Source organism: Cotesia glomerata, linkage group LG9, assembly GCF_020080835.1.
Source record: "Cotesia glomerata isolate CgM1 linkage group LG9, MPM_Cglom_v2.3, whole genome shotgun sequence".
In the NCBI taxonomy this organism is placed as follows: Eukaryota; Metazoa; Arthropoda; class Insecta; order Hymenoptera; family Braconidae; genus Cotesia; species Cotesia glomerata.
Window position 1 is genome coordinate 15,696,914 of NC_058166.1, and position 26,603 is coordinate 15,723,516.

The window sequence follows — 26,603 nt, forward strand, 5'->3', positions numbered from 1 at the left end:
TCAGAGTCAAAAAATCCTAATCCAATTAAATAGTCATAATGTACCATAAATGTCGAGAAAAACTTTTTAGTGCTGCTGAACTTAACTTTTGATTTTGTTCTTTTAATTAAACCAGATCTTTTAGTAATTGTAAATCAATTCTCGGGGCTATAGTAGGAATTTGGCGAACAAACGAGGCGTTTAGATAAATTTACGAAATATTAAAAACTCAGAGAAAAAAAAATTAAATATAATGATACATTTTCTTTGTAAAATTATTAAATTAAAAAAAAATTATGTGATGTATTGTTATCGATAAAAAAAAAAATGCATGGAATTTTTCTTTGAATAGTAAAAGGTCGCTCGAAAAAATCTAAATTAATGCACTAATAAATTGAAAAAAATTATGAGCGACTTTTCAAAATTTAAATTTTGAATTGAAATATTCAGAAACTTATTTTTTTTTAGTCTATAAAATTATACTGTAATGAGAAAAAAAAAATTCGATTTTTGACGATTTTTAAAATTTTAAAAAATTTGGAGCGACCTCTTAAAAATTTTTTTTTTAAGCTGTCCTTTAGAAAGGGCTCTTAAATATAAAAAACTAACGTTTTTTCACTCGAGACTCAAAAAAAAAAAATAGTCGGTTTTTTTTGGGCCACCTTAATGTATATATTTATATATATATTTTGTTTTACTTTAATTTTTTAGTACCGTATCATGACGATAAGCCTATGTTCTATTTGTCGAAGACTTTAGAGTATTATATAAAATAAAATAAAATAAAATTAGTGATTGCAAAATATAAAATATAAAAAGTGGATGATAAAATATGTGTATATAATCCCTAGAAGAGATATTTGTTTAAACAACTCAGATAATCTCAAGACTAGACATTTTCAATAAAATAAAATTAATAAAAACAAAAATATTTTAAACTTAAGATTAAGATGAGAGAGCTATTCCAAGTCGTGCTAATACCATTTCTTTTCTTAGTCTTGTGATTTCCCAAAAAATGTCATTAACTGTAATCAAACAATTGGATTTAATTTATTTAGTAACAATTGAATAAACTTAAAAGTGTTATTTTTAGTTGAAAATAATTACCTGCACTTTTTACCAATCCACGTTCGATATATCTCAAGTAATTTAAAAAATCACAAACTGCTATTATCTGTAAAATATTTAAAAAAATTTTATTATTTTAAAAAAAAATTCAATTATTTAAAAAAAAAATAAATTAATATCTTTTAATACTTACTCGATTTCGACAAAGTTGGGAAATAGAATAATGAACATCTTGATCGCCTAATCGCATTCGATAAAGGCATTGTCTTGGTACTTCTAAGAGAGCGCATTTTCTGAAAGTATAAGATGAAAATTTTTAAAAAGAAATTCAACAGAAAATTAACCCTATGAGGTAGTACTGAAACTTCTTACTACAACAAGGGTTACTGTTTTTTTTTTATCAAGACAAAATTTCTCATGATTTGTCAGTCAAAAATATATCCCTTTTATTAATTAATCTTTCTATAATTTCTTTGTCAATAATAACTCATAGGTAACAATGATGATAATAATAATGATAATGATAATAATATTAATTACGATAATGACAATAATAATGATGCGGAAGATAATAATAATGACTAGCAACCTTGCAGTCACTATGTGACTGCCGTGAATTGTGAACTATAAATGAATAAGATTTTGCTTAATTAAATAATGACTTTTGTTAAATTACACTGTACTTCCTCAAAATATTGACATTTATAAAGATATAAGCTCATCCCGATGTTATATTCATCAAGAGTTTTCAGTCGAGTACCCACATGCATTTTGATATATTTTTCATATATACATACATATATATATATATACATATATATATACATATACATATATATAATATACAATATATATAACATATATATAATATATATATATATATATATATATATATATATATATATATATATATATATATATATATATATATATATATATATATATATATATATTATATACATAAATATATAATATACATAAATATATGAAAAATTGATTTGGGTATTAAAATAAATGGTCTCGAAGAATGTAACTCCACGATGAGTTTATATCGTTAAAAATATCGTCAGTGGATAAAATACAACGTCATTGCTTTATTATTCATATTTTTTAAGATATAAGCACATCTTGATGTTACACTCATCAAGAGCTTTCATTTGAGTACCCACATGCATTTTGATATATTTTTCATGTATACATATATATAATATATATAAATATATGAAAAATTGATGTGGGTACTCAAATGAAAGCTTTTGATGAGTGTAACATCGGGATGAGCTTATATCTATAAAAATGTCAATAGTTCACGAGATACTAGGTCATTTCTTAATTATGTATCTAGAGATAGAGCATTTTTGAATGCAGCTTAAATACTTATCATCATAAATTGACTATTAGTATTAATTAAACATACAAATACACTAGCCACAAAATTTTTTTTATTCTCTTAATATTATAGATGATGATGATAATAATAATAATTACGTTTATGATGATATTAATCAAGTGAAGTTCATAAGCGAAGTCCTTGATTTAAAATATAAGATTAATTTTTTTCCTATGAGAAATCTTTATAATGATATATTTTTGCTATAAGAAATTTTTCCGTCCGATAATTTTTTGTCTGAGAAATTTTTGCATATTTATTCTTGACAAATAAAAAAAAAAGCCATGCAGCCGCCTACTAGTTACTAAAGTAATTTTAATAGACAAAGTTATAGATACCTTGGAAAAGAAAGTTTACTTTTATCACTGATAGCCTCAATGAAAATAATACCGTCTAAAACAGCCTGTCGAACTTTACTCCCAAGTTCTTGATTGGGAAAGCTAAGACAAAGTTCAATATCTTCGCGAAAAACTCTTGCAATAAAGACATCACTTTTGTCAATACAAGGATTTTCCTTCCACCTTAAAAACTCAGAGTGTAAAATTGGATCTATTTCAACTCCAAAATCTTTACATTCTTTGTCTTTGTCCTTATCACGTTCGCGATCACGATCTCTCTCGCGGTATTCTTTATTGATGTCGCGATGGTCGGTGATGTCTTTTTCCGACGCGTGGATTTCAATGGGAAGAGATGTTTTTTGTTCCTTAACCGGAGATTCAGGTGGAGAATTTTCTCTTCCATACTTAAGATTAAAGTGCGACGGTGATCGGCGATGTTTTTTAGTAAATAGTCCCAGTTGTAAGTCGTCTGAGCCACTTGATGATTTAGAGCGTATATCAATTTGCGGATGTAAGTGAGGATTTGGTTGTGCTGGTGTTGACGTCAGTACTAGAGTTTTTAATGCCGATACCTCAGCGGCTAGGACTTCATTCTTCATACGACTTTCTTCTAGAAGTCGTTCTGCTGTTGCTTGACGAGTATTTGCTTCTCGTACCATATTATGCGCTTCCTGTAATTAAACATGAATGAAATTCCTCGATAAATAATTATCTAACCAAAAAAAGTAATAATACGTAATCTATATTATTAAGAGAATAACAAAAATTTTGTATCCAGGACAGTCATATGATAAAATCGGTTTTTTTTAGTGATATTTAGTGCCATGTAAAGGTTTTGACTTTAATTTGTGCCTTTTCAAGGTTTCATATCATTTTCACCGATAGTCAATTTATTATGATAAGTATTTAGACTGCATTCGAAAATTATCTCTAGATACAATATTAAAAAATAACCCTGTATCTTGTGACCTATTGACATTTTTAAAGATATAAGCTCATCCCGATGTTACACTCATCAAGACCTTTCATTTGAGTACCCACATCAATTTTTCATATATTTTGTATATTCATATATATGTCATATATATGTATGTATGAAAAATATATCAAAAATGCATGTGGGTACTCAAATGAAAGCTCTTAATGAATGTAACATCGGGATGAGTTTATATCTTCAAAAATGTCAATAATTAAGAAATGACCTTTTATCTTGTAAGCTATTGACATTTCTAAAAATATAAGCTCATCCCGATGTTACACTCTTAAAGAGCTTTCATTTAATTACTCACATCAATTTTTCATATATTTATATATATTATATATATGTGTATATGAAAAATATATCAAAAATGCAAGTGGGTACTCAAATGAAAGCTCTTGATTAGTGTAACATCGAGATGAGCTTACATCTTTAAAATTGTCAATAATTAAAAGAAATGGCCTTGTATCTTGCAAACTATAGACATTTTTAAAGATATAAGCTCATCCCGATGTTGCACTCATCAAGACCTTTCATTTGAGTACCCACATCAATTTTTCATATATTTTGTATATTCATATATATGTCATATATATGTATGTATGAAAAATATATAAAAATGCATGTGGGTACTCAAATAAAAGGTTTTTATGAGTGTAACATCGGGATGAGCTTATATCTTTAAAAATGTCAATAATTAAGAAATGACCTTTTATCTTGTAAGCTATTGACATTTCTAAAAATATAAGCTCATCCCGATGTTACACTCTTAAAGAGCTTTCATTTAATTACTCACATCAATTTTTCATATATTTACATATATTATATATATGTATATATGAAAAATATATCAAAAATGCAAGTGGGTACTCAAATGAAAGCTCTTGATTAGTGTAACATCGAGATGAGCTTACATCTTTAAAATTGTCAATAATTAAAAGAAATGGCCTTGTATCTTGCAAACTATAGACATTTTTAAAGATATAAGCTCATCCCGATGTTGCAATCATCAAGACCTTTCATTTGAGTACCCACATCGATTTTTCATATATTTTATATATTATATATGTGTATATATGAAAAATATAACATAATCCATGTGGGTACTCAAATGAAAGCTCTTGATGATTGTAACATCGAGATGAGCTTATATCCTAAAAAATGTCAATGGTTAAGAAATGACGTTGTATTTTGTCTACCAATGATATTTTCAACGATATAAGCTCATCCTGAAGTTACACTCATCGAGACCTTTCATTTGAGTACCCACATCAATTTTTCATATATTTATAAAATGTATATATATGTATATATGAAAAATATATCAAAAAGGCATGTGGGTATTCAAATGAAAGCTCTTGATGAGAGTAGCATCGGGATGAGCTTATATCTTTATGAATGTCAATAGTTAATAAAATGCAGTGCAATTTTACAAAAGTTATTATTTAATGAAGCAAAATTTTGTTTGTTTATATATCAAGAAAAAATATTACCTGAAAAAGATTGGCAGTGAGTTCTTCAAGTTCAGTCTCGACATCTTGTCTGAAGCGTGACAATCGCGTGACTTCTTCATCTTTAAGCTTGAGTTCTTCATGTGCCCTCTTAAGCTCCTCTTGTAATTTCGTAATTGCGTGTTCTTTTACTTCTGCGACAGCTTTCTCCCACTGCAGAGTCGTTGGAGACGGAGGATCATCGACCGTCTTCATCAAATCACATTCTTTATTTCTACTCTCCTCTGAAGGTTGCTTTTAAATTATTTGACAATTAGTAACTAATAATTACGTTAAATTTTGTAAATAAAAATAATGACACTGAAATTACCAGACACTTGACAATTTTCTAATTTTTCTTGAAAAATAAACTAGGTCTAGAAAATTATTTTAAAAAAATTGTATTTATAATTTCTTAAATCTTCTAAATGTGGAATTTTTTTTGTCATAATTTTTTTAACAAAAAAAAATTCTTATATTGTCAGATGTCTGTTAATTTAGTTTTCATAAAAAAAAATAATGATATTGTATTAACTCACCTCAGTTTTAGTTTCAGGTATTTCCGGGACAGAAACAGTACTGTTGGTTTTATTATCCATTCTCAAGTCCAAAGGCCTTGTGTGTTGTGGGAATTCTATCAATTCAGTCTCACTTTTACTCTGTTTTACGGTATTTATTTTTTCTAATGTCCTTAAAATATTGTTTTTATCATTTACAGAACTGTTACACACTTGTAAATTCTTATTGTTGCTACAAACTGGAGACATTTTGAATGAGCTGCTTTAGAAAAAAATTTAATACAATTCATTTAAAGTTTCAATGGAATTAAAGAAAAAAATTTCTCATACTTAAGTAATCATTCTGATTTGTAACTTAAAAAAAAACTTTATATTATTTTCATACATTTCTACAACTATTGTGTTACAATTTCTAAGTGATCAATAATTAAGAACTGACATTGCTATCTTGTCAACTTATGATATTTTTAACGATATAAGCTCATCCCGATGTTATACTCTTCAAGAGCTTTCATTTGAGTACCCACATCAATTTTTCATATATTTTATATATTTATATATATTATATATATGTATGTATGAACAATATATAAAAAAATGCATGTGAGTACTCAAATGAAAGCTCTTGATGAGTGTAACATCAGGATGAGCTTATATCTTATAAAATGTGAATAATTAAAGAATGACCTTGTATCTTGTCAACTAATGATATTTTTAAAGATATAAGCTCACCCCGACATTACACTCAACGAGACCTTTCATTTAAGTACTCACATCAATTTTTCATATATTTTATATATTTATATATATTATATATATGTACGTATGAAAAATATATCAAAAATGTATGTGATTACTCAAATGAAAGCTCTTGATGAGTGTAACATCAGGATGAACTTACATCTTAAAAAATGTCAATAATTAAAGAATGACCTTGTATCTTGTCAACTAATTATATTTTTAAAGATATAAGCTCACCTGGACATTACACACATCAAAACCTTTCATTTGAGTACCCACATCAATTTTTCATGTATTTTATATATATATATATATATATATATATATATATACTATATATATATATATATATATATTAGGGTGTGCCAAAATGTAACTTCCGTGGAGAACCTTTTAAAATTGGAATTTTGAGTTCCACTTATAACAGCAGCTGTGTTTGGGCATTTCCTGAGATATTTCGGTTTGGGAGAATTCATTTGATTATTTATAGGATTTTTAACACGAGATTTAATTGGGCACTTCCGGCCAAATTTTGAATTTTCACCGGAAATACCCAAACTAAACTTCTGTTAAAAAATTCTATGAAAATCAAATACATTGTCTCACACCAAAATATATCAGGAAATGCCCAAACGCAGCCCCTGTTAAAAGCGGAACTAAAAATTCCAATTTTAAAAGGTTCTCCACGGGAGTTACATTTTGCTATCATGCTATATATAGTATATATATATATATATATATATATATATGCTGCATATATATATATATATATATATATATATATATATATATATATATATATATTTTATATACATGTATATATGAAAAATATATAAAAATGCATGTGGGTATTCAAATGAAAGCTCTTGATGAGGATAACATCAGAATGAGCTTATATCTTATGAAATGTGAATAATTAAAGAATGACCTTTTATCTTGTCAACTATTGACTTTTTTTAAAGATATAAGCTCACCCCGACATTACACTCAACGAGACCTTTCATTTGAGTACCCACATCAATTTTTTATATACTTTATATATTTATATATATTTTATATATATGTATATATGAAAAATATATCAAAAATGCATGTGGGTACTCAAATGAAAGCTCTTAATGAGTGTAACATCAGGATGAGCTTATATCTTGAAAAACGTCAATAGTTAAGAAATTACAGTGCAATTCAACAAAAGTTTTTTAAAAAAGCAAAATTTTATTTATTTATAGTTCACAAGCCATGGCAGTCACATAGTGACTACTGCAAGGTTGCTAGTTTTATGTCAATATCTATAATAGCTTCTGTGTAAAAAAATCATGAATATTTGGCTTTTTTTCAACCATCGAACCAGAATGACCCCTTAAGGGGTTATATATAAGAATTTTCAAAAAATTTATTTTTTTTAATTTTATTTTCTTAATGTATATATATTTAAGAATACACACAGAAAATTTCATATCGTTCCGGTGAATATTTTCGAAGTTACACGCAAATAAAAAAATAAATTTGTATCCTATGTAAAGTGCTTTTCAAACTTTAAACGCGCTTTTCTCAAAATGGTGTTTACAAAGTCGGCGACTAACATTACTCGAAAACGGCTAAACCGATTAATCTCAAATTTTAACACGAGCTTCTTAAATATATTTTTTAGTAATTAATCGAAGATTTTTTCTCACCGATAAATATTTTTTTTTTTTATAAACAATTTAAGGCCGAAATTTTGGTCAAAAATCGATTTTTTTTTTTTTGAGAAACCTCCATTTTGTCAAAAAAATTTATTTTGCTTATTCCTTCGATTAATTACTAGATTTAACATTACTTTAACGAAATCTGTTCGGTTTTTTAATTTCAGAGATATAGTAGTCACCGCAAAACGTCTTTTTTGAGAGGAGCTCCCGGAGATCAGCTGTAGCTCCTTTCCAAATAAATATTTTTACTAATACTAAGTCTTAAAATACAGTTTAAAGATACCATAATATGTGCACAAATTTTTAGATCAATAAATTTAATGTTTTCTCAGAAAAAATTCTGGAAAATTCGCTTTTTTTCGGCCTTCTAACTGTATATAACCATAACCCCTTAAAGCACCAAAAAATAACATTACTAAAATTAGCCAAAGTTCAACAATTTTTCATTTGTTTTCAACAGTTAAATTACAAATAAAAAAATACTTAAAAAAAAATTACACTTATGCTTTTTAAAATCTTCTTTTTTCAATAAAGAATTTTTAAACGTCGGCTAGTTTAATTTTCACAAAAAAAATAAAGTTTAAAAATATACCTGTCCGGACTAAGTTGTCCCTCATCATCGTCAAATAAACTGGTAGGTTCGTTGTCATTGTCATTGTCATCAGCCTTTGAAGAGTATCCAAATAGATCAGTAGCTGCGCGAGCTAAATCTGATTTAAGAATTGGATGAGGAGGGTGCAGTGATGTACCAGCACAATCAGCTTCATCACCATAAAACTCGTCTTCATCAGTCGTGTATTCTTCGTCACCCGTTGTACCAGTACTACCAGCACGTCGGTGCTTAGTTGTCAAAGGACGATAAGCGTACTCGCTACTGCCTGTTACGGAATCACTCGAGTCTATTGAATTTGGCTGATGCTGCTCGATTGCTTTCATCTTGGTGTCTATTTTAATACCTAATTAAATCAATGAATATAATTAGTAATTATATAATTATAAATACAAATGTAAATAAATAGTCATCAATTATCCTTGATATATTAATATTATCTTAATCATACACTTTATTATTTCTTCTTTTTTTTTATCTATATTTTTATCTCTGTAAATATTCCTTGAAAAGTAAACTTGCTAATTCTTATAATCGTTATCGTTAATAATTTTCACAGCCTTCTCTTTACGTAATCCTAACGTATGTACAATTATTTATGTTCTGGTCATTGTGTCATTTTATTGGTGATGGAATTTTTCTTGTTTATTATTATAAATATAACGGAAGTCTGAGTCTATTATGCTTTATCATGAGAAACATGCAATGTTGTTTCTATTATAATAATTTATTATTATTTCAAATCATAATTTACCATTATATATTTATTTTTATTCTCTTATTTTAAATTCAGGGAAATTTATACAGAATTATTGCTAGCAGACATGTCTGATGCCAAAAGTTATTTAAATAAATGAATAAAGTTAATAAGCCGGAAAAATAATTTTTTTTATCTTACAAATTTGTGGAATAAATAATATTTTTTTATTGCTGACTAAAAAAAAAATTTTATTAAAATTTTTATCATTTTATAAATATTGTATTATGTAACATTTTTTAATCTATATGATTAAGAGAGTAAGGAAAATTTTGTCTGGTGTATTTATATGATAAAATGTGTTTTTAGTAGATTTCAAAAAAATCTAATTATTGTATTTGTCTTCATGACGCAACTTTTCAAAAATTTTGCTATATTCCGACTTTACTCGACGAGCTGAGTCAGAAAATACATATGATATGGTTCAAAAGTTTATATATGTATGTATATATCTATATATATATACAGGGTGACCCAAAAGTCACGGACGCTATTGTAGCATCTGATGAAAAAAATAATTCTGAGACGAAAAGTCCTTAGCCATTTTTCAATTAACCGCATAGATAATTAAATATTAATTAAAAATAACGTCTCTTTATTTGTTAGAGAAAGAGCGCCAGTGTCCAGTAAAGTATGTGCCAAACAAAGACACAACTAACTGTATGACTAACTAGTTTCTATAGCTAACGTAGTCACACATATTTACTTACACATTCACACGTGCAAGCATCTTCGTTGGAACGCACTTGACTTGACACTAGTGCTCTCTCTCTAACGCATAAAAGGACGTTATTTTAATTAACAATTAATTATCTATGCGTCTGATTAAAAAATGGCTAAGGACTTTTCGTCTCAGAATTATTTTGTTTATCAGATTCTACAATGGCGCCCGTTACTTCTGGGACACTCTGTATATAAATATATATACGGTATAACGCGGGGCTTGTCAGCACGATAGCGTCTACAATTCTTTAGAGATTTCAATGAAACTCAACATACTTATTCTATGAACGATTACGAAGGTCGAGTTCAAATTTGAGCCAAATCGGTTGATTAGTTTAGAAATTACAGCATTTTAAGATTTTGAAAATTAAAAAATTCCACATTCTTACCGCTTTTCCTTCAAATAACTTTTTAAGGGTTGCAGTCAACTAGTCAGACTAACAACATTCCGAATTAATAAATTACTAGAACTTAGAAAGTAAATATTAAATGTAATTTAAAATAATTAATTTTACAAATTTTAAAATTCCGAAAAATATAATCTTAAATAAAGAAAAATCTAAAGCTATATTAATAGAATCTTTCAAAGTTACAAAGTCTCAATAAATTAAAAAACATAACAACGAAAATTTATACGCCAAAATGAATGAACAGACGAACACTCATTTAGCCGAAAAATGTAAATAATTTTATAATTAGATTAGAAATTTTTTTTAATTAATTTTAAATTAATTAATTTTTGAAAATTAATTTTATTTTAATTTACAAGCATGTATGGAAAACACTCAAATTTCATGATTGTAAAGGTGGACCATCTAAGAAAAATTTCCAATTTTTTGGATGAGTAATTTTCGGCCGAATCATTATTCGGATAGATGAGTATTCGGATGAATATACGTCGGAACAACCCTTTTTCGAAATCAAATTAATTTTAACTCTTGAGGAATATAAGATTTATATTTACTTTTATTCGATAACCCGGTGTTTTATAATTTACAAAATTGTTTTTCGGCTGTTATTCTATTTAAGCTAATGTATTTTATAAACTTTGAATGTAGCGGAATTTTAAATTTTCTAGAGTTTTAATAATTTGGAATGTTGTCGATCTGACTAGTTGACCGCAACCCCTTTTTAAGGTAGTACCCTCGCGACTTCCGTCGTCAAAAGTTTGTGCTAGAGTGTATGGTACATATACTTTAGAGTAATTATTGACAAGCCTAAAACTTTTTGCTGTTTATGTACTTATTTTAGCCAATCACAAACGAGAAACTGATCATTTGAAAAGTCTGGCAACACTGCGTGAGCGTTAAGATATTTTATAGTGGTTATACTGTAGTGTTTTGGACTAACTGTAGATTAACCTCTGTTTTGACACATGCGTTTATTTATTTATTTACATACATTTATTCGGAAATATAATTACAATGTCTGAAAAATTGACTTATAAAGGACGATTCATAAAAAAAAGTCCTTGAAAAACGACAGAAATCACTAGCAAATATGCAAATAACAAATAGAAAAAAAATAATTGACAATATTGTTTTGTTTTTTCAGAAAAATCAGTAATTGAATTTTTTATGTTGATGTATTTACGGATTTTAAATTTTAGTATTTTTTTTATTATTTCATCTGACTATTATTTTTATAACTTATGAAAGATTAATATATATTATTATATTCAACTTATTAACTTTTTGAATTTTTATAAATATAGAAAAATACTTATTTTCATAAAATAATCATTGTTACTTTTTTTTTAAATAAATAAAATTAATAACTATAATGTTACACTTAAAGTAAATTAAACTTTTCAAATTTTTCAGCGCATGCGCGTCTCATATTTTTTTCGCGGCTCACAAAACTTGCGTTGTTGCCACAGTTTTATTAACGTATCCCCTCCTCGGCTAAAGTCTGGTAAATTTTTCATTACTTATTAATAAATATCTCTGAAACTGTGTGGTAATTATCAATGAAATTATTTTTAAAAAATTGTTTAGTTGTTAGTTAACGTTACTCTAGTTTTTTAAAAGAATCCTAAGAAAAGTTTCTGAGATATAAAAATGTTTGTAGGTAAACTTTTCGATATCCCGTATACCGCAATGTAAAAGAGCGTTCAAAACTCAAACTTTGAAATTAAATATCTCTGAAACTAAATGGTCAAAAATTTTCAAATTGCGCCAATCGACGCAGAATTATATGAATATTAATCTGCCGAAGTTAAAAAAAAATCCTAAGAAAACGACTCTGGCGAGGGTACTACCTTAACGCGTCGAAATATTTGAATTCTGTAAAATGCATCTAAAAGCTCAGAAAATAAGCTTTAATTTACATGTTTACATATATTTCTAGACCAAAATAGTATATTACACACCTAGGGAAGTAAAGTAAGAAATGTCTCAGATCACATGTAATTGTTGTCCGAGGCGAAGCCGAGGTCAACAAACATGTGATCTGAGGCTTTCTTATTTACTTCCCGTGGAGTGTATACTATTTTTTTGTCCGACGAAGGCGGAAAGCGGCAACTTTGTTTAGCGCAGCGGGACGAAAGTTGCCACTTTCCGCCCGGAGGGCAAAAAAAACAATTACATGTGATCTGAGACATTTCTTACTTTACTTCCCTAGGTGTGTAATATACTATATTATGGGTCCCTTTCAATGAAATTTTACTCTTGCAGTCGTTTTGTTTAGTTTTTTGGTTGTAATTTAATATTAAATAGAAACATTATTCACACTATTGTTGTACTAAAACCAGCAAATGTTTATTTTGAACAAAATTAGTTCTAAATAGTTTAAAATTAATTATTTAATTTTTCTTTAATTAATGAATTATGTGACATATTATTATTAATTTTATTTTATAAAAAACAATTTTTTTTTATTTGAGAAATCTACTTCCATTTTGGCTGTCGAATGGCCATTTTTTAAAATTAAATTTAGTATTTTTGGAAAGGTCTAGAGTTGAATTAGTAACTTTTTAATGTTTCATATGCTTTTCAGCAATAGTTAATTTATTATGATAAGTTTTCGAAGTAGTTATTAATAGATTATTTATTTATTTAAATTGATCATGGAGCTTTTGCTCCCTGTTTTATAATAGTTACTAAAAATAATATGTCTAACTATTAATTCTATTGAAAAGTAATAATTATTAGAGTAATACTGATAATTAAAATTATAATTAGAGCAATTTAAACAAAGTTAAGTAATATAACAAAAGTAAATATAATAATAATATTAGCGATCCTATAAACATTATTAGAATTTCGCGATGAACAAAATTTGTTTATTTATTTATTGTGTTTTGTAAATGTCAATGTGGTTGTGTCAAAAATGTATTTATATAATTAAGAGATTAAGAAAAAATTTTGTAATGAGTGTATTTTTATCGTAAATTGATTTTGATATTTTTTCAGTGGTAGTCATTTATGATATAAATAATTGAGAGAATTAAAAATTTTCAACAATTTTATTTTTAAGCTGAAAGAATAAAAATTTTTCTCACTGTAACTTTAGTGTTGAAAGAATGTTTTCTAAATTTGGAAAAAAAAAATTTTAGCTAGACAAGTTAAGAATTTTCATCCGAAATTTTTTTTCCAAATAAAAATAACAAGAAATAATTTTTTCAACAAAATAGTTGCTGTAAGAAAATTTTTGATTTCTTTAGCTAAGAAATAAAATTATTGAAAATTTTCAATAAATTAATTTCTTGTTCCAACAATACTCCTTTTTTTTCAAAAGAAATTTTTTGTCATTGGAAAGATCTTGACCTGAATTTGTGCCTTTTTAATGTTTTATATACTTTTCAGGAATAGTTAATTTATTATGATAAGTTTAAATATTTATAAATAAATTCGAATTTCGCGATAAACAAAATTTTTTTATTTATTTATTTTGTTTTGAACATGTCAATGTAGTTATACACTGATAGAAGGATTTGTTTATAGTTAAAAATATTTGTTAATATTTAACAAATCATTTATTAGAGACCACTTTTTAGTCCTTAACAAATATTTCTTAGTATTTAAAAAGATTTATTAATATTTAATAAATGAATATCTGATTTATTAAATACAAACAAATCATTTTAAATACTAAGAAATATTTGTTTGATACTAAAAAATGGTCTCTAATAAATGATTTGTTAAGTATTAACAAATATTTTTTTAATACAAATAAATCCTTCTATCAGTGTAGGTCAAAAATTAAGAGACTAAGAAAAATTTTACAACGGGTATATCTTTATCGTAAATTGATTTTGATATTTTTTCAGCGGTAGTCATTTATGATTTAAATAATTGAGAGAGTAAGGAAAATTTTGTGACAAGCTTATTATTATTTTTAAAGGAATTTTTGTAATTAAATTTGGTATCATCATAAAGATCTTGATAAGAATTAGTGCCTTTTGGTTTTATATATTTTTTAGTAGTCAATTTTTTATGTCAAGTTTTTGAAGCAGTTTTTAATAGTTTGTTGGTTCTATAAATTTATTTCGTCACATTTTTCCATTAAATTATTTGTAATTGATCCTGTGATAGCACTATTATTTTTAAAATTTATTTCAAAAGCGTTCAAACTATGTAAAGTGTGATTAGAATTATCAAAAAATTATTAAGTCAAAATTATTTAAAAAGACATGACACTAAAATTAGCAGACACTTGACAATTATTTTTATTTTTCTTGAAAAATAAACCAGGTTTAGAAAATTAAAAAAAAAAATATTGCAGTTATAACTTTTCAGAGCTTCTAAAGATGGAATTTTTTAAATAAATTTTTCTTGCTCTTATTTATTCGTCAAAAAAATTCTAAAAATTATTAGATGTCTCAAAATTTATTTTAAAAGCGCTTAAACTATATATAGTGTGATTAAAAATATCAAAAAATTATTAAGTCAATGTTTTCTTAATCATAATTCGTAAATCTCGGCAGTCGCAAAGCGACTGCAGGTTGCTAGTTTATTTATCAAAGAAACTTGATAAATTTGCTTGAGAATATTTTAAAAAAACATTAATATTATAATAATACTTAAATCACCAGAAATCTGACAACTTTTTCTATTTTTTTTTTTTACAAATCAATTATGAAAAAAAAAAAATATTAAAAAAAATTTATTCTCATTTCTAAATGTGGAATTTTTTAAATAAAAATTTCTGTTGAATAATTTAGTTGATATAAAAATTTAATATAAATCCATCAAAGTTTATCAACTTACAATAACTTCGCTCCATAAAATTTCAAGAAGAAATTCAGTTATTTACTAAGTTTTAAACTAAACGTGACTATGAAAAAAAAGTCAACGGTAAATTCTTCTTAAAATAAAATTCTTATTTTTTTTAGTTCATATTTTTTATACATAAGTTATAAATTTAAATTTAACTGTTCATAATAAAAACAACCTGTTTACAAAAAAACTACACCGATATTCAGTGAAGCGAACGAAGATACTGTTAGTACAACAATAAAGTGCTTTAATAAGTTATCTACCAATTAAAAATTTTTAACAAGTGATAAAAAATAATAAAGAAGAGTCTACTGATATGAACTTTTATTAAATACGAAAATTTAATTACTTTAATAGATAAATTTTGTTTTTTTAACCTAACAAGATTTAGTAGGTAATGAATAGAATTTTCTGTTGAATCAAATGAAAATTTAACTTTAGAATAATATTAAGTCACTCTCAAATGCAAATAAGTTAAGTTGAAAGTCAAATCTCGTCGGTCGATAATCTCAATTACTTGGATAGTTTATAAAACTATTCGGGTGGTCTATACAAAGAAATTTCCGAGTCAGGTTTCAGAAATAGTGCATCTTTGTTCTGGTATTAAATATTACAATTTTGTTCGAAGAATAATTAGTAAACTAGTCTTAGAATTAATGTAGTACTTTGCAACAGAATAAAGAAGAAATAAATTTTATTTATAAAGAAGAAATAAATAGAAAATTCATAAAAAAAAATATATGATAAATCTGAAATTAGCAGATATTTGATAATTTTTAGAGTTTTTATAACAAATATACTGTAATAAAAAAATCCCAATTTTTAATTTTTAAAAATTTTTTTCGCTTAATTTATATTATTAAGAAAATAACCAAAATTTTGTTAAATTTGGTACCGTTGGAGAAGTCTTAACCTGGAGTTGTGCCTTTTCATGATTTCATATTATTCTCATCAATAGTCAATTTATGATGATAAGTATTTAGGTTGCATTTGAAAATGCTCTATCTCTAGATACATAATTAAGAAATGACCTTGTATCTCGTGAACCATTGACATTTTTAAAGATATAAGCTCATCCCGATGTTACACTCATCGAGACCTTTCATTTGAGTACACACATCAATTTTTCATATATTTATATATATTATATATATGTATATATGAAAAATATATCAAAAATGCATGTGGATACTCAAATGAAAGCTCTTGATGAATGTAACATCGGGATGAGCTTATATCTTTAAAAACGTCAAAAGTTAAAAGAGTACAGGGCATTTTAACAAATATCTTGTGAACTATTGACATTTTTAAAGATATAAGCTCACCCCGACACTACACTCATCGAGAGCTTTCATTTGAGTACCCACATGCATGTTTGATATATTTTTCATATATTTATATATATTATATATATGTATATATGAAAAATATATCAAAAATGCATGTGGGTACTCAAATGAAAGCTCTCGATTAGTGTAACATCGTGATGAGCTTATATCTTTAAAAACGTCAATAGTTAAAAAAGTACAGTGTAATTTAACAAAAGTAATTATTTAACAAAGCAAAATTTTATTTATTTATAGCTCACAAGTCTCGCCAGTCACATAGTGACTGCAAGTTTCTAGTTTTTTGTTACTATAATTTAATTGTTATAAAATTATTGACTTTAGTATAATAAATTTTTTTTCATAATAATTTAATTATTATAAAAATCCAAAAAATTTTACGTCTTTTAATTACAGTATCATAAAAATATCTAAAAAATAAAAATAAATTTTTATAAAATATTCTCTGACTAACATGTAATTAAAAAGTACTTTGATATCATTGTAATTGATAAAAAATTTATTTGAGTAAAATTTTATGATTATTTAAACTTCAAACAATGATAAACGTGCGCGATTAACGAAGTTAAAGAATAAAAGAACGTGAATAAAACAAAAATAAAGAAGATATTTATTGTGTCATGTCGAAATCGCAATCATACCACGTATTCGTGCGGAGGCGTTGAGTGGTACAGAGTTGGACAGTCTTCACAGATAGTAATGCAACACAGTAACGCAAATAACATCGTCATTTTCGAGCTTGTATGCACACATACATCTGCATTCTACATTCGTCTATTACATATAAATATATAATATAATAATAACACATATAAAGATATGTGATAGGTATGTGACTGCAATACTGTACTATTACTATTCCTATTACTATTACTAGTACCAATCCTACAATAAAATTACTAAACATACTTCTTCTCACACATTTAAATTTTATACCGTGTGTGTTGATGCCAGTCACCCGTCAGCGCACACGCGTTCTCTCGACCCTGATTACCACGAATATCAGTTGAATTGTTTGAGTTTGTGTGTGTGTGTATGTGAAAAGAGTTTACGAGCTTGTATGTGAAGATAATATTTAATGTATCTCATGGATATGTTATATGTAGCTCTGTTCTACTCGATATTAAATGGTATTGTCGATTAAATACATACCGACTTTACTAATACACACAATAACTCTGAGTAGTTTAACGTTTAATTTCTCGAGTAGTCGCTTAATATAAATTATTTTATAATCCGTTATAGAGCGAGTTATGAGAAAACCATGAGAGTATTTTTAGTAAAAAAAACTAGGAAGTTCAAAGTGCTATTAACTATTTCTTCTTTTTTTTTTCTTAACAATAAATTCAATAAATATTTTATTAAAGTATAATACTAAAGTTAGCTGAAATTTTTTGTTTGATTTTGCTTAATTTATTAAATTAGAACTAAAAGATATTTTTTTTACAGTTTTTCAAATTTTTTACAAATGAAATTTTTTTAAAATTGTTTTGTAATAATTTTTTCAATAAAAAAAAATCTAAAAATTTTTAAATGTCGGCTAACTTTATTGTCATCAATAAATTTAGCGGTCACTTGAAAATTTTTTATTTTATTTAAAAAATAATTTTTAAAAAATTGCATTTTTTATTTTTTTAAATTTCTACATGTCAATTTTTTTTTGCCATAATTTATCTATTTAAAATATTATTAAAATTACCAAATATCGGCTTAATTAATTTAATACAATAATGACATTAAAGTTAGTAACCACTTGACAATTTTTTAATTTTTTTCGAAAAATTATTTTAAAAAAATTATGATACTAAAGTTAAAAAATTTTTCTATTTTTTTCAACAATTAAATTGCAAGCAAAAAAATACTTTAAAAAAATTGCACGTATAATTTTTCAAATTTTCTACATGTGAAATTTTTTCTTTTAATTTTATTGTAATAATTTTTTCAATAAAAATAATTATAAAAATTTTCAGATGTTAGCTAATTTAATTTTCATAAAAAATTGAATTTTTTTATTTTTTTTAATTTCTACATATCAATTTTTTTTTTAATTTTTTTGTCATAATTCATGTGTTTAAAAATATTATTAAAATTATCAAATATCGGCTAATTTAATTTTAATACAATAATGACATTAAAGATAGCCAACCACTTGACAATTTTTAATTTTATTTAACAAATAAATTTTTTCCAAAAAATTATGATAATAAAGTTAACCGACGTTCAAAAATTTTTCTATCATTTTCAACAATTAAATTGTAAGTCAAAAAATACTTAAAAAAAATTGCATGTATAATTTTTCAAATTTTCTACATGTGAAATTTTTTCTTTTAATTTTATTGTAACAATTTTTTCAATAAAAATAATTATAAACATTTTCAGATGTTGGTTAATTTAATTTATAATACTAAAGTTAGCCGACGTTTTTTATTTTTTCATTTTTTTCATTAATTAAATTATAACAAAAAAATATTTTTAAAAAAATTGCACTTACAGTTTTACAAGTTTTTTACACATGAAAATTTTTTCTTATTTTTTCTGTAATTATTTTTTCAATAAAAAAAAATTCTAAAAATTTTCAGATGTCGGCTAATTTAATTTTCATAAAAAATTGCATTTTTTATTTTTTTAAATTTCTACGTCAATTTTTCTTTCTAATTTTTTTTGCCATAATTTATGTATCAAAAATATTATTAAAATTATCAAATATCGTCTAAATTAATTTTAATACAATTATTTTATACTTGATCAGTCACATTAATTTAAAAATAAATTTGCCGTAAAATATTAGTAATCTAAATACAATTAATTGGAAAGTTTATTAAATTTTTTACGCACTGCTTATCGAATATTAAATTGCAGTGTCAAGTTATATGAATGGTTTGCGATAACGCTCTTTAGTTCATGATAATTGATAATATTTGTGTACATATTTACAAATATAGATGACATTTTGAAATATGAATAAGGTCAAGTACAACCAACCCATAAAATAATAACTAAAAAGAAAGTAGTTAATGATATTACTTTAAATAATAATAAAAAAAATTAGATATTTATTTTAATGGTTACTTCAATTAATCTTTTTAAAATAAAGAAGTACCTACTTCCACTTTCACGTTTCACTTGCCACTAATTACATATTATTAATTTATACTTTTACAGATGATTAATTAATTACGGCAATATTAAATAAAAAGTTATTAACCTTCACTTGGTAGTAAATTTCTTTTTAATTTAAAGTAATAAATTAAAAATACTATAAATTAAAAATAATAACAATTGTTTGTGTTTTTAATAAAAAAAAAATAAAATATGTTAAAGAACGAATGTTTAATACTTGGTAGCTCGATGTAGACTGACTGGGATCAAAGAGAAGGCTACTTGACTGAAGCCTCTCTCTTTCTTTTTCTCACAAACTTATATTCACATTATTTCTCTATCAGACTTTCAATCTTGCTTTCGTGTACTCTTTTCTTTACTAAAAAGTTTTTTAAATATTTTGCAATTGTTTGCATACATAAATAAATATTATTTATAAATATATTAATATTTTACTCCAATTATATTATTTTTTAAAAGTTAAGTGTACTTCTATATTTACATCCGGTAATATTAAATTTTATTTTAAGACGTAGGCAGAAGAAATTTTATTTTAAGTGGCCTCCAAGTGATTTTAATTATAGCTCTATTTTAAATTTTAATATATTATGTCATTATTTTAGTGTTATTTACTTTAATTGGTAGTTTAATAAAAGATCATCTCTGCTATTTGCAACAATTATAAAGGTCAATTCAATAACACGATAAATTGATCTACTTGTTGTAACTATCTAAAAAAAAAATTTATGAAAATTTTCCAATATTTGATAACCTTTAGTGCATCAGAAAAAAATTATCATTATCAGTTTTTTTTTTCTAATAACTCTGGAAATTATTAATTAATTAAACTTTCTAGTTATCTATTATTTTTTTTAAATTATGAGTTTGGAAAGGAGAAATCTTTCATTTTTTCATAGGCATCGATAGTTATCTAAACTAAATTACCAGCTTCCATGCAGGGACATCCTGAATAAAGTCCAGTGTGAAAGTTATATAAAGATCTTATTTTAGCACATTAAGTATCAAACGAGTAATAAATATTATGAAATTTAACAAACAAAATATGTATTTAATATTTTTTTTTTTTTTACGAAATATTACTTGTTGCGTTTTAAAATAACCTCGTTGCGAAAAATAATTATTATAGTTTTATTTATGAAAATTAAATTAAATTTGCAGACATTTAAAAATTTTTAGAAAAAAAATTGTTACAAAAATAAATTTCATTCGTAAAAAACTTGGAAAACTGTGAGTGCAATTTTTAAGAAATATTTTTTAGTTCTAATTTGATAAATAAAAAAAAATTAAAAACGTCGACTAACTTTAGTAATATGTTTAAGTTACTTCATTAGTATTACTTCAAGAACTTCAAGAAAATATCAAAACACTTCAATGCTCTGGACTAAGATTTTAATTTAATCTATATTAAGATAATAAGAAAAATTTTGTGGCTAGTGTATTTATATGATAAAATGGGTTTTCATGGTTAAATTTGGTATCATTAGAAAGGTTTTGACTTGAATTTGTGCCTTTTCAAGGTTTTATATCATTCTTACCGATAGTCAATTTGTGATAATAAGTATATAGGCTGCATTCGAAAATACTCTATCTCTAGATACATAATTAATAAATGACCTTGTATCTCGTGAACTATTGACATTTTTAAAGATATAAGCTCATCCCGATGTTACACTCATCAAGACCTTTCATTTGAGTACCCACATCAATTTTTCATATATTTTGTATGTTTATATATATTACATATATTTATATATGAAAAATATATCAAAAATACATGTGGGTACTCAAATGAAAGCTCTCGATGAGTGTAACATCGAGATGAGCTTATATCTTTAAAAACGTCAATAATTAAGAACTGACATTGCTATCTGGTCAACTAATGATATTTTTAAAGATATAAACTCACCCCGGCATTGCACTTATCGAGACCTTTCATTTGAGTACCCACATCAATTTTTCAGATATTTAATATATTTACATATTTCACAAATAACATATATATAAAATATATAAAAATTGTCATGTAGGTACTTAAATGAAAGGTCTCGATGAGTGTAACATCGGGATGAGCTTATATCTTTAAAAATGTCAATAATTAAGAAATGACCTTGTATCTTGTCAACTAATGACATTTTTAAAGATATAAGCTCATCCCGATGTTACACTCATCAAGACCTTTCATTTGAGTACCCACATCAATTTTTCATATATTTTATATATTTATGTATATTATATATATGTATATATGAAAAATATATCAAAAATGCATGTGGGTACTCAAATGAAAGCTCCTGATGAGTGTTACATCGAGATGAGCTTATATCTTTAAAAATGTGAATAATAAAACAACGACGTTGGATTTTGTTCCCTAATTTAATTTTTAACGATATAAGCTCATCTGGATGTTATACACATCGAGACCTTTCATTTGAGTACCCACATCAATTTTTCATATATTTATATATGTTATATATATGTATATATTAAAAATATATCAAAAATGCAAGTGGGTACTCAAATGAAAGCTCTTGATGAGTATAACATCGGTATGAGCTTATATCTTTAAAAACGTCAATAGTTAAGAAAGTACAGGGCAATTTAACAAAAGTCATTATTTAATCAAACAAAATTTTATATTTATTCATAGTTCACAAGTCCCGGCAGTCACATAATGACTGCAAGTTTGCTAGTAAAAATATTAAATCTTGAAAAATTTTTTACTCCAAAAATATTCAACTAAAATTTGACGTGATAAAAATATTTTAAAAGATTTAACAAACTTTGATTGACATACCTCAAAAGTTCAAGACAGAAAGTTTAATTAAAACCAGCAATTAATAATTTACTGGGTCATAAGTTGTGTAAAAAAAAAAGTCAGCGGCATCGATGAAAAAATAATAAAGTAACAAAATAGTTGATGTGGGAAGGAAGTTCATAGCATATTAGCAATCAGGACAAAATGATCGCCGTGGGTTCATATCACGGGGTCCCACACCAGAGAACTCGTTGTACCGGTTTTATGGATTCTCCGACCGGTTATTGTGGCAAAAGAACCTGTAGCTAATATAATATATTGTTTTTATTTTTAAATAAGCTAAATTATTAACAAATAAATCTATTAATCTCAACTGATAATACGATAAAGAGAATAAAAAAAGAGTTTAACATTTACCATTTAATTTACTCCAATTAAAAAATTACAATTCAAATGCATTATATGCAGAAAAGTAATTAGATGCTTTGAGAAAAGTTCTCATCACCCGAGTGCTTTTAACTTGCGATTTAACGCAACAGAATAGCGGGTGGGAATAAAGTATAATATATAAGATCCACAATCAGTACACGCACAAGTGGAATGACAGAATAACGGAACATACTTAAGACCCCTTCCAACTTTCATAACATATCAATGATCTAAATCATATATGTATACGTTTAATATGTACACATATCTATGAATATTTTGTTGGATTTAATTTTCAACACTCACAAGTCAAATAAAAAATTTTAAAAACATCTTTTAAATAGCTATCAATATTTATATTATAATAATGATAATATTAATAGTAATAATAATAATACGTACGAATAAATAATGACAGTGTACTTAAGTGAAAGTTATCTATTGTACTCTATTTGCTTTGTATGATTCGTCGCCTATTATGTGACATCAAGTGAACTTTACATATAAGCTCTTTGTCACTTACACATTCCATTCATTTTTAATTTTTATAGTGACTAACAAAAACATGTGTACGTACAATTTGTAATAACAAAAATTTTTTTTTAATTAAAATGTTCTTTTGTAATGAAATAATAATACTGATAACTTAAAAATTTTAACAATTGTTGACTTAATTTAAATAATACTAAAGATATCCAACATTTTTAATATTTTGATTTTTTTTCATTTATTAAATTGGAGCTAAAAAATATTTTTTTAAAATTACACTTATACTTTTCAATTTTTTCACAAGTGTAAATTTTTTTTTATTTTTTTTGCAATAATTTTTTCAATTAAAAAAAAATTTGTAGATGGCTAACTTAATTTTCATAACTTTAAACAAAATAAATGACACTGAAGTTGACAAACATTATAATTTTTTTTAGAAATTTATAGCAATGAAATTATTATGAAAAAAATTTATTTAAAAAATTTCACATATGTGAAAATTAATAAAAATTATTAGGGGAAATTTTTATAAGTATTTTTATTATTGTAATTGATTTGTTATGAGAATTAAAAAAATTGACAGTTGTCAGCTAACTCCAGTATAATACAAAATAAAAAAATAGTTTCAAGATTAACTCTTTGTTTTTTTTAATTTTTTCGATTTTTAGAATGAAATGACATTAAAATTAGCAGTCACTTGAACCATTTTTTAATTTTTTTTCAACAAATAGATTTTTTCCAAAAAATTATTTTTAAAAAAATTGCATTTTTTATTTTTTAAAATTTCTAAATGACAACTTTTTTTTAATTCTTTTTTGTCATAATTTATTTGTTAAAAAAAATTCTTAAAATTATCAAATATCTGCGAAATTAATTTTCATTAGAATGAATTATATTTAAAAAATTAATAATATTAAAGTCAGCTGTCACTTGACCATTTTTTAATTTTATTTAACAAAAAAATTTATATCAAAAAATTATTTTAAAAAAATTGCATTTTTAATTTATTTAATAAATATTTTCTTTAATAAATAAATTTGCTCCGAAAAATCATTTCTAAAAAATTGGATTTTTTATTTTTCTAATTTTCTAAATGTCAATTTTTTTTTTTCATTTTTTTTGACATAATTTATTTGTTAAAAAAATTCTAAAAATTACAAAATATCTGCTAAATTAATTTTCATGCTAAATTAATTTTCATTAGAATGAATTATATTTAAAAAATTAATGATATTAAAATTAGCTGTCACTTGACCATTTTTAAATTATTATTTATTATATTTTTACCAGATGTACAGTCTGTTCTACAAACTTTGTTACATTTTGAGCATTTTTTAATTTTATTTAACAAAAAAATGTATACCGAAAAATTATTTAAAAAAAATTGCATTTTTAATTTATTAAAATTTCTAAATATCAATTATTTTTCTCATTTTTTTTATGCAATAATTTATTTGTTAAAAAAATTCTTAAAATTATTAAATATCTGCTAAATTAATTTTCATTAGAATGAATTATATTTAAAAAATTAATGATATTAAAATTAGCTGTCACTTGAGCATTTTTTAATTTTATTTAACAAAAAAAATTATTTTAAAAAAATTGCATTTTTAATTTATTAAAACTTATAAATGTCAATTATTTTTCTCATCTGTTGTATGCAATAATTTATTTGTTAAAAAAATTCTTAAAATTATCAGATATCTGCTAAATTAATGACATTAAAGTTAGCAGTCACGTGACAATTTTTTGATTTTCTTTAATAAATAAATTTGCTCCGAAAAATCATTTCTAAAAAATTGGATTTTTTATTTTACTAATTTTCTAAATGTCAATTTTTTTTTCTCATTTTCTTTGACATAATTTATTTGTTAAAAAAATTCTAAAAATTACAAAATATCTGCTAAATTAATTTTCATTAGAATGAATTATATTTAAAAAATTAATGATATTAAAATTAGCTGTCACTTGACCATTTTTTTTTAATATTATTTAACAAAAAAATTTATAACAAAAAATTATTTAAAAAAAATTGCATTTTTAATTTATTAAAATTTTTTCATGCAATAATTTATTTATTAGAAAAATTATTAAACATCTGCTAAATTAATTTTCATAAAAAATTAAAGGTGTGAAGAAATCAGAAGAATATTAATGTGTAATTTTCTTATTGACATTCAAAATAAGTTTATTAAAAAATCACCATAGGCTCAGTACTTTGTAGTTAAAAAAAATAAAACCTAAATTTGAAGCATAAAATAATTGAGTCAAAAGCACTGACACTGTATTTAATAATTAAATTAAAAATTAGTATCAAAATAACTAAACTGAGGAATAAAATCGATGAACTAGATTCATTAATAATAAAAATGTTCTTACCTTACAAATATTAAAAATCCAGATTAATAAATATTAATAAGCTAATTAAATGAATAAATATTCAGCTTAACATCCGATAGTATTTTAATTAAACATGATAACAAAAAACAAAGGCCATTTGTTGTTTTAGTATCAATGTTCTGTCACTCCCTACTCCCTTGATATTTACTTTAAACTTTGCCGGTGACATCCGCGACAATCTCGAGTACTTGGAGACAAGACGGGACTTGGGACTGAGAGTGTAGTGGTAGTGTTTGTGTTAAGATGTGTTGAATAAAACTCGCGATCAAGAAGGCAAGCATTTATAACTGAGAGTCACTCAGAGTAGTCCAATTCACCAAGGAAGGTGAACGAAGGCTGATTGAAGGTTGTGAAATGGCAACACCACACAATACAAGTGAAGAGCATGGTGAGGAGCACTGTAGAGACTGTATATATCTCAGTGATGCAAGTGATGCTCTTGGGTGCTCTGGTACTGGCTGGTAGATAAAAAGGCATCAGCATCATCATCCAAACTCGATTGTAACGCACGACACGGAGAATGTTTGAAGCTATCTGAGCACACTGCGCTCGCTCTCAGTGCTC

General features: G+C 24.9%; 1 protein-coding gene across 5 annotated transcripts; it reads right to left on the minus strand.

Moving 5' to 3' along the window:
• Positions 1-615: 615 nt before the first annotated feature.
• Positions 616-26,575, minus strand: LOC123272057 (guanine nucleotide exchange factor for Rab-3A-like). 5 transcript variants are annotated; one of them, XM_044738676.1, is made up of 8 exons: positions 26,019-26,575; positions 8,784-9,147; positions 5,784-6,021; positions 5,248-5,499; positions 2,776-3,446; positions 1,241-1,340; positions 1,087-1,153; positions 616-1,004 (listed from the first exon to the last, which is right to left on the minus strand). In XM_044738676.1, the coding sequence occupies exons 2-8, from the start codon at positions 9,125-9,127 to the stop codon at positions 925-927; spliced, it is 1,752 nt and encodes a 583-aa protein (XP_044594611.1). In that variant the 5' UTR covers positions 9,128-9,147; positions 26,019-26,575; the 3' UTR covers positions 616-924. The 5 variants fall into 5 exon arrangements, with proteins under 5 accessions (XP_044594611.1, XP_044594607.1, XP_044594608.1 ...); XM_044738672.1 differs by having other exon boundaries at positions 5,784-6,024; XM_044738673.1 differs by lacking the exon at positions 26,019-26,575 and adding an exon at positions 19,951-20,091 and having other exon boundaries at positions 5,784-6,024.
• Positions 26,576-26,603: the final 28 nt, after the last annotated feature.

Bases quoted from the DNA above. Each gene is read 5' to 3' on its own strand.
- LOC123272057 (XM_044738672.1), bottom strand. From the start codon at position 9,127: ATGAAAGCAATCGAGCAGCATCAGCCAAATTCAATAGACTCGAGTGAT. The intron at 5,500-5,783 runs GTGAGTTAATAC...ATAATTTAAAAG, and splicing joins TACCTGAAACTAAAACTGAG to CAACCTTCAGAGGAGAGTAG. The intron at 1,341-2,775 runs GTATCTATAACT...TTATACTTTCAG, and splicing joins AGTAAACTTTCTTTTCCAAG to AAAATGCGCTCTCTTAGAAG.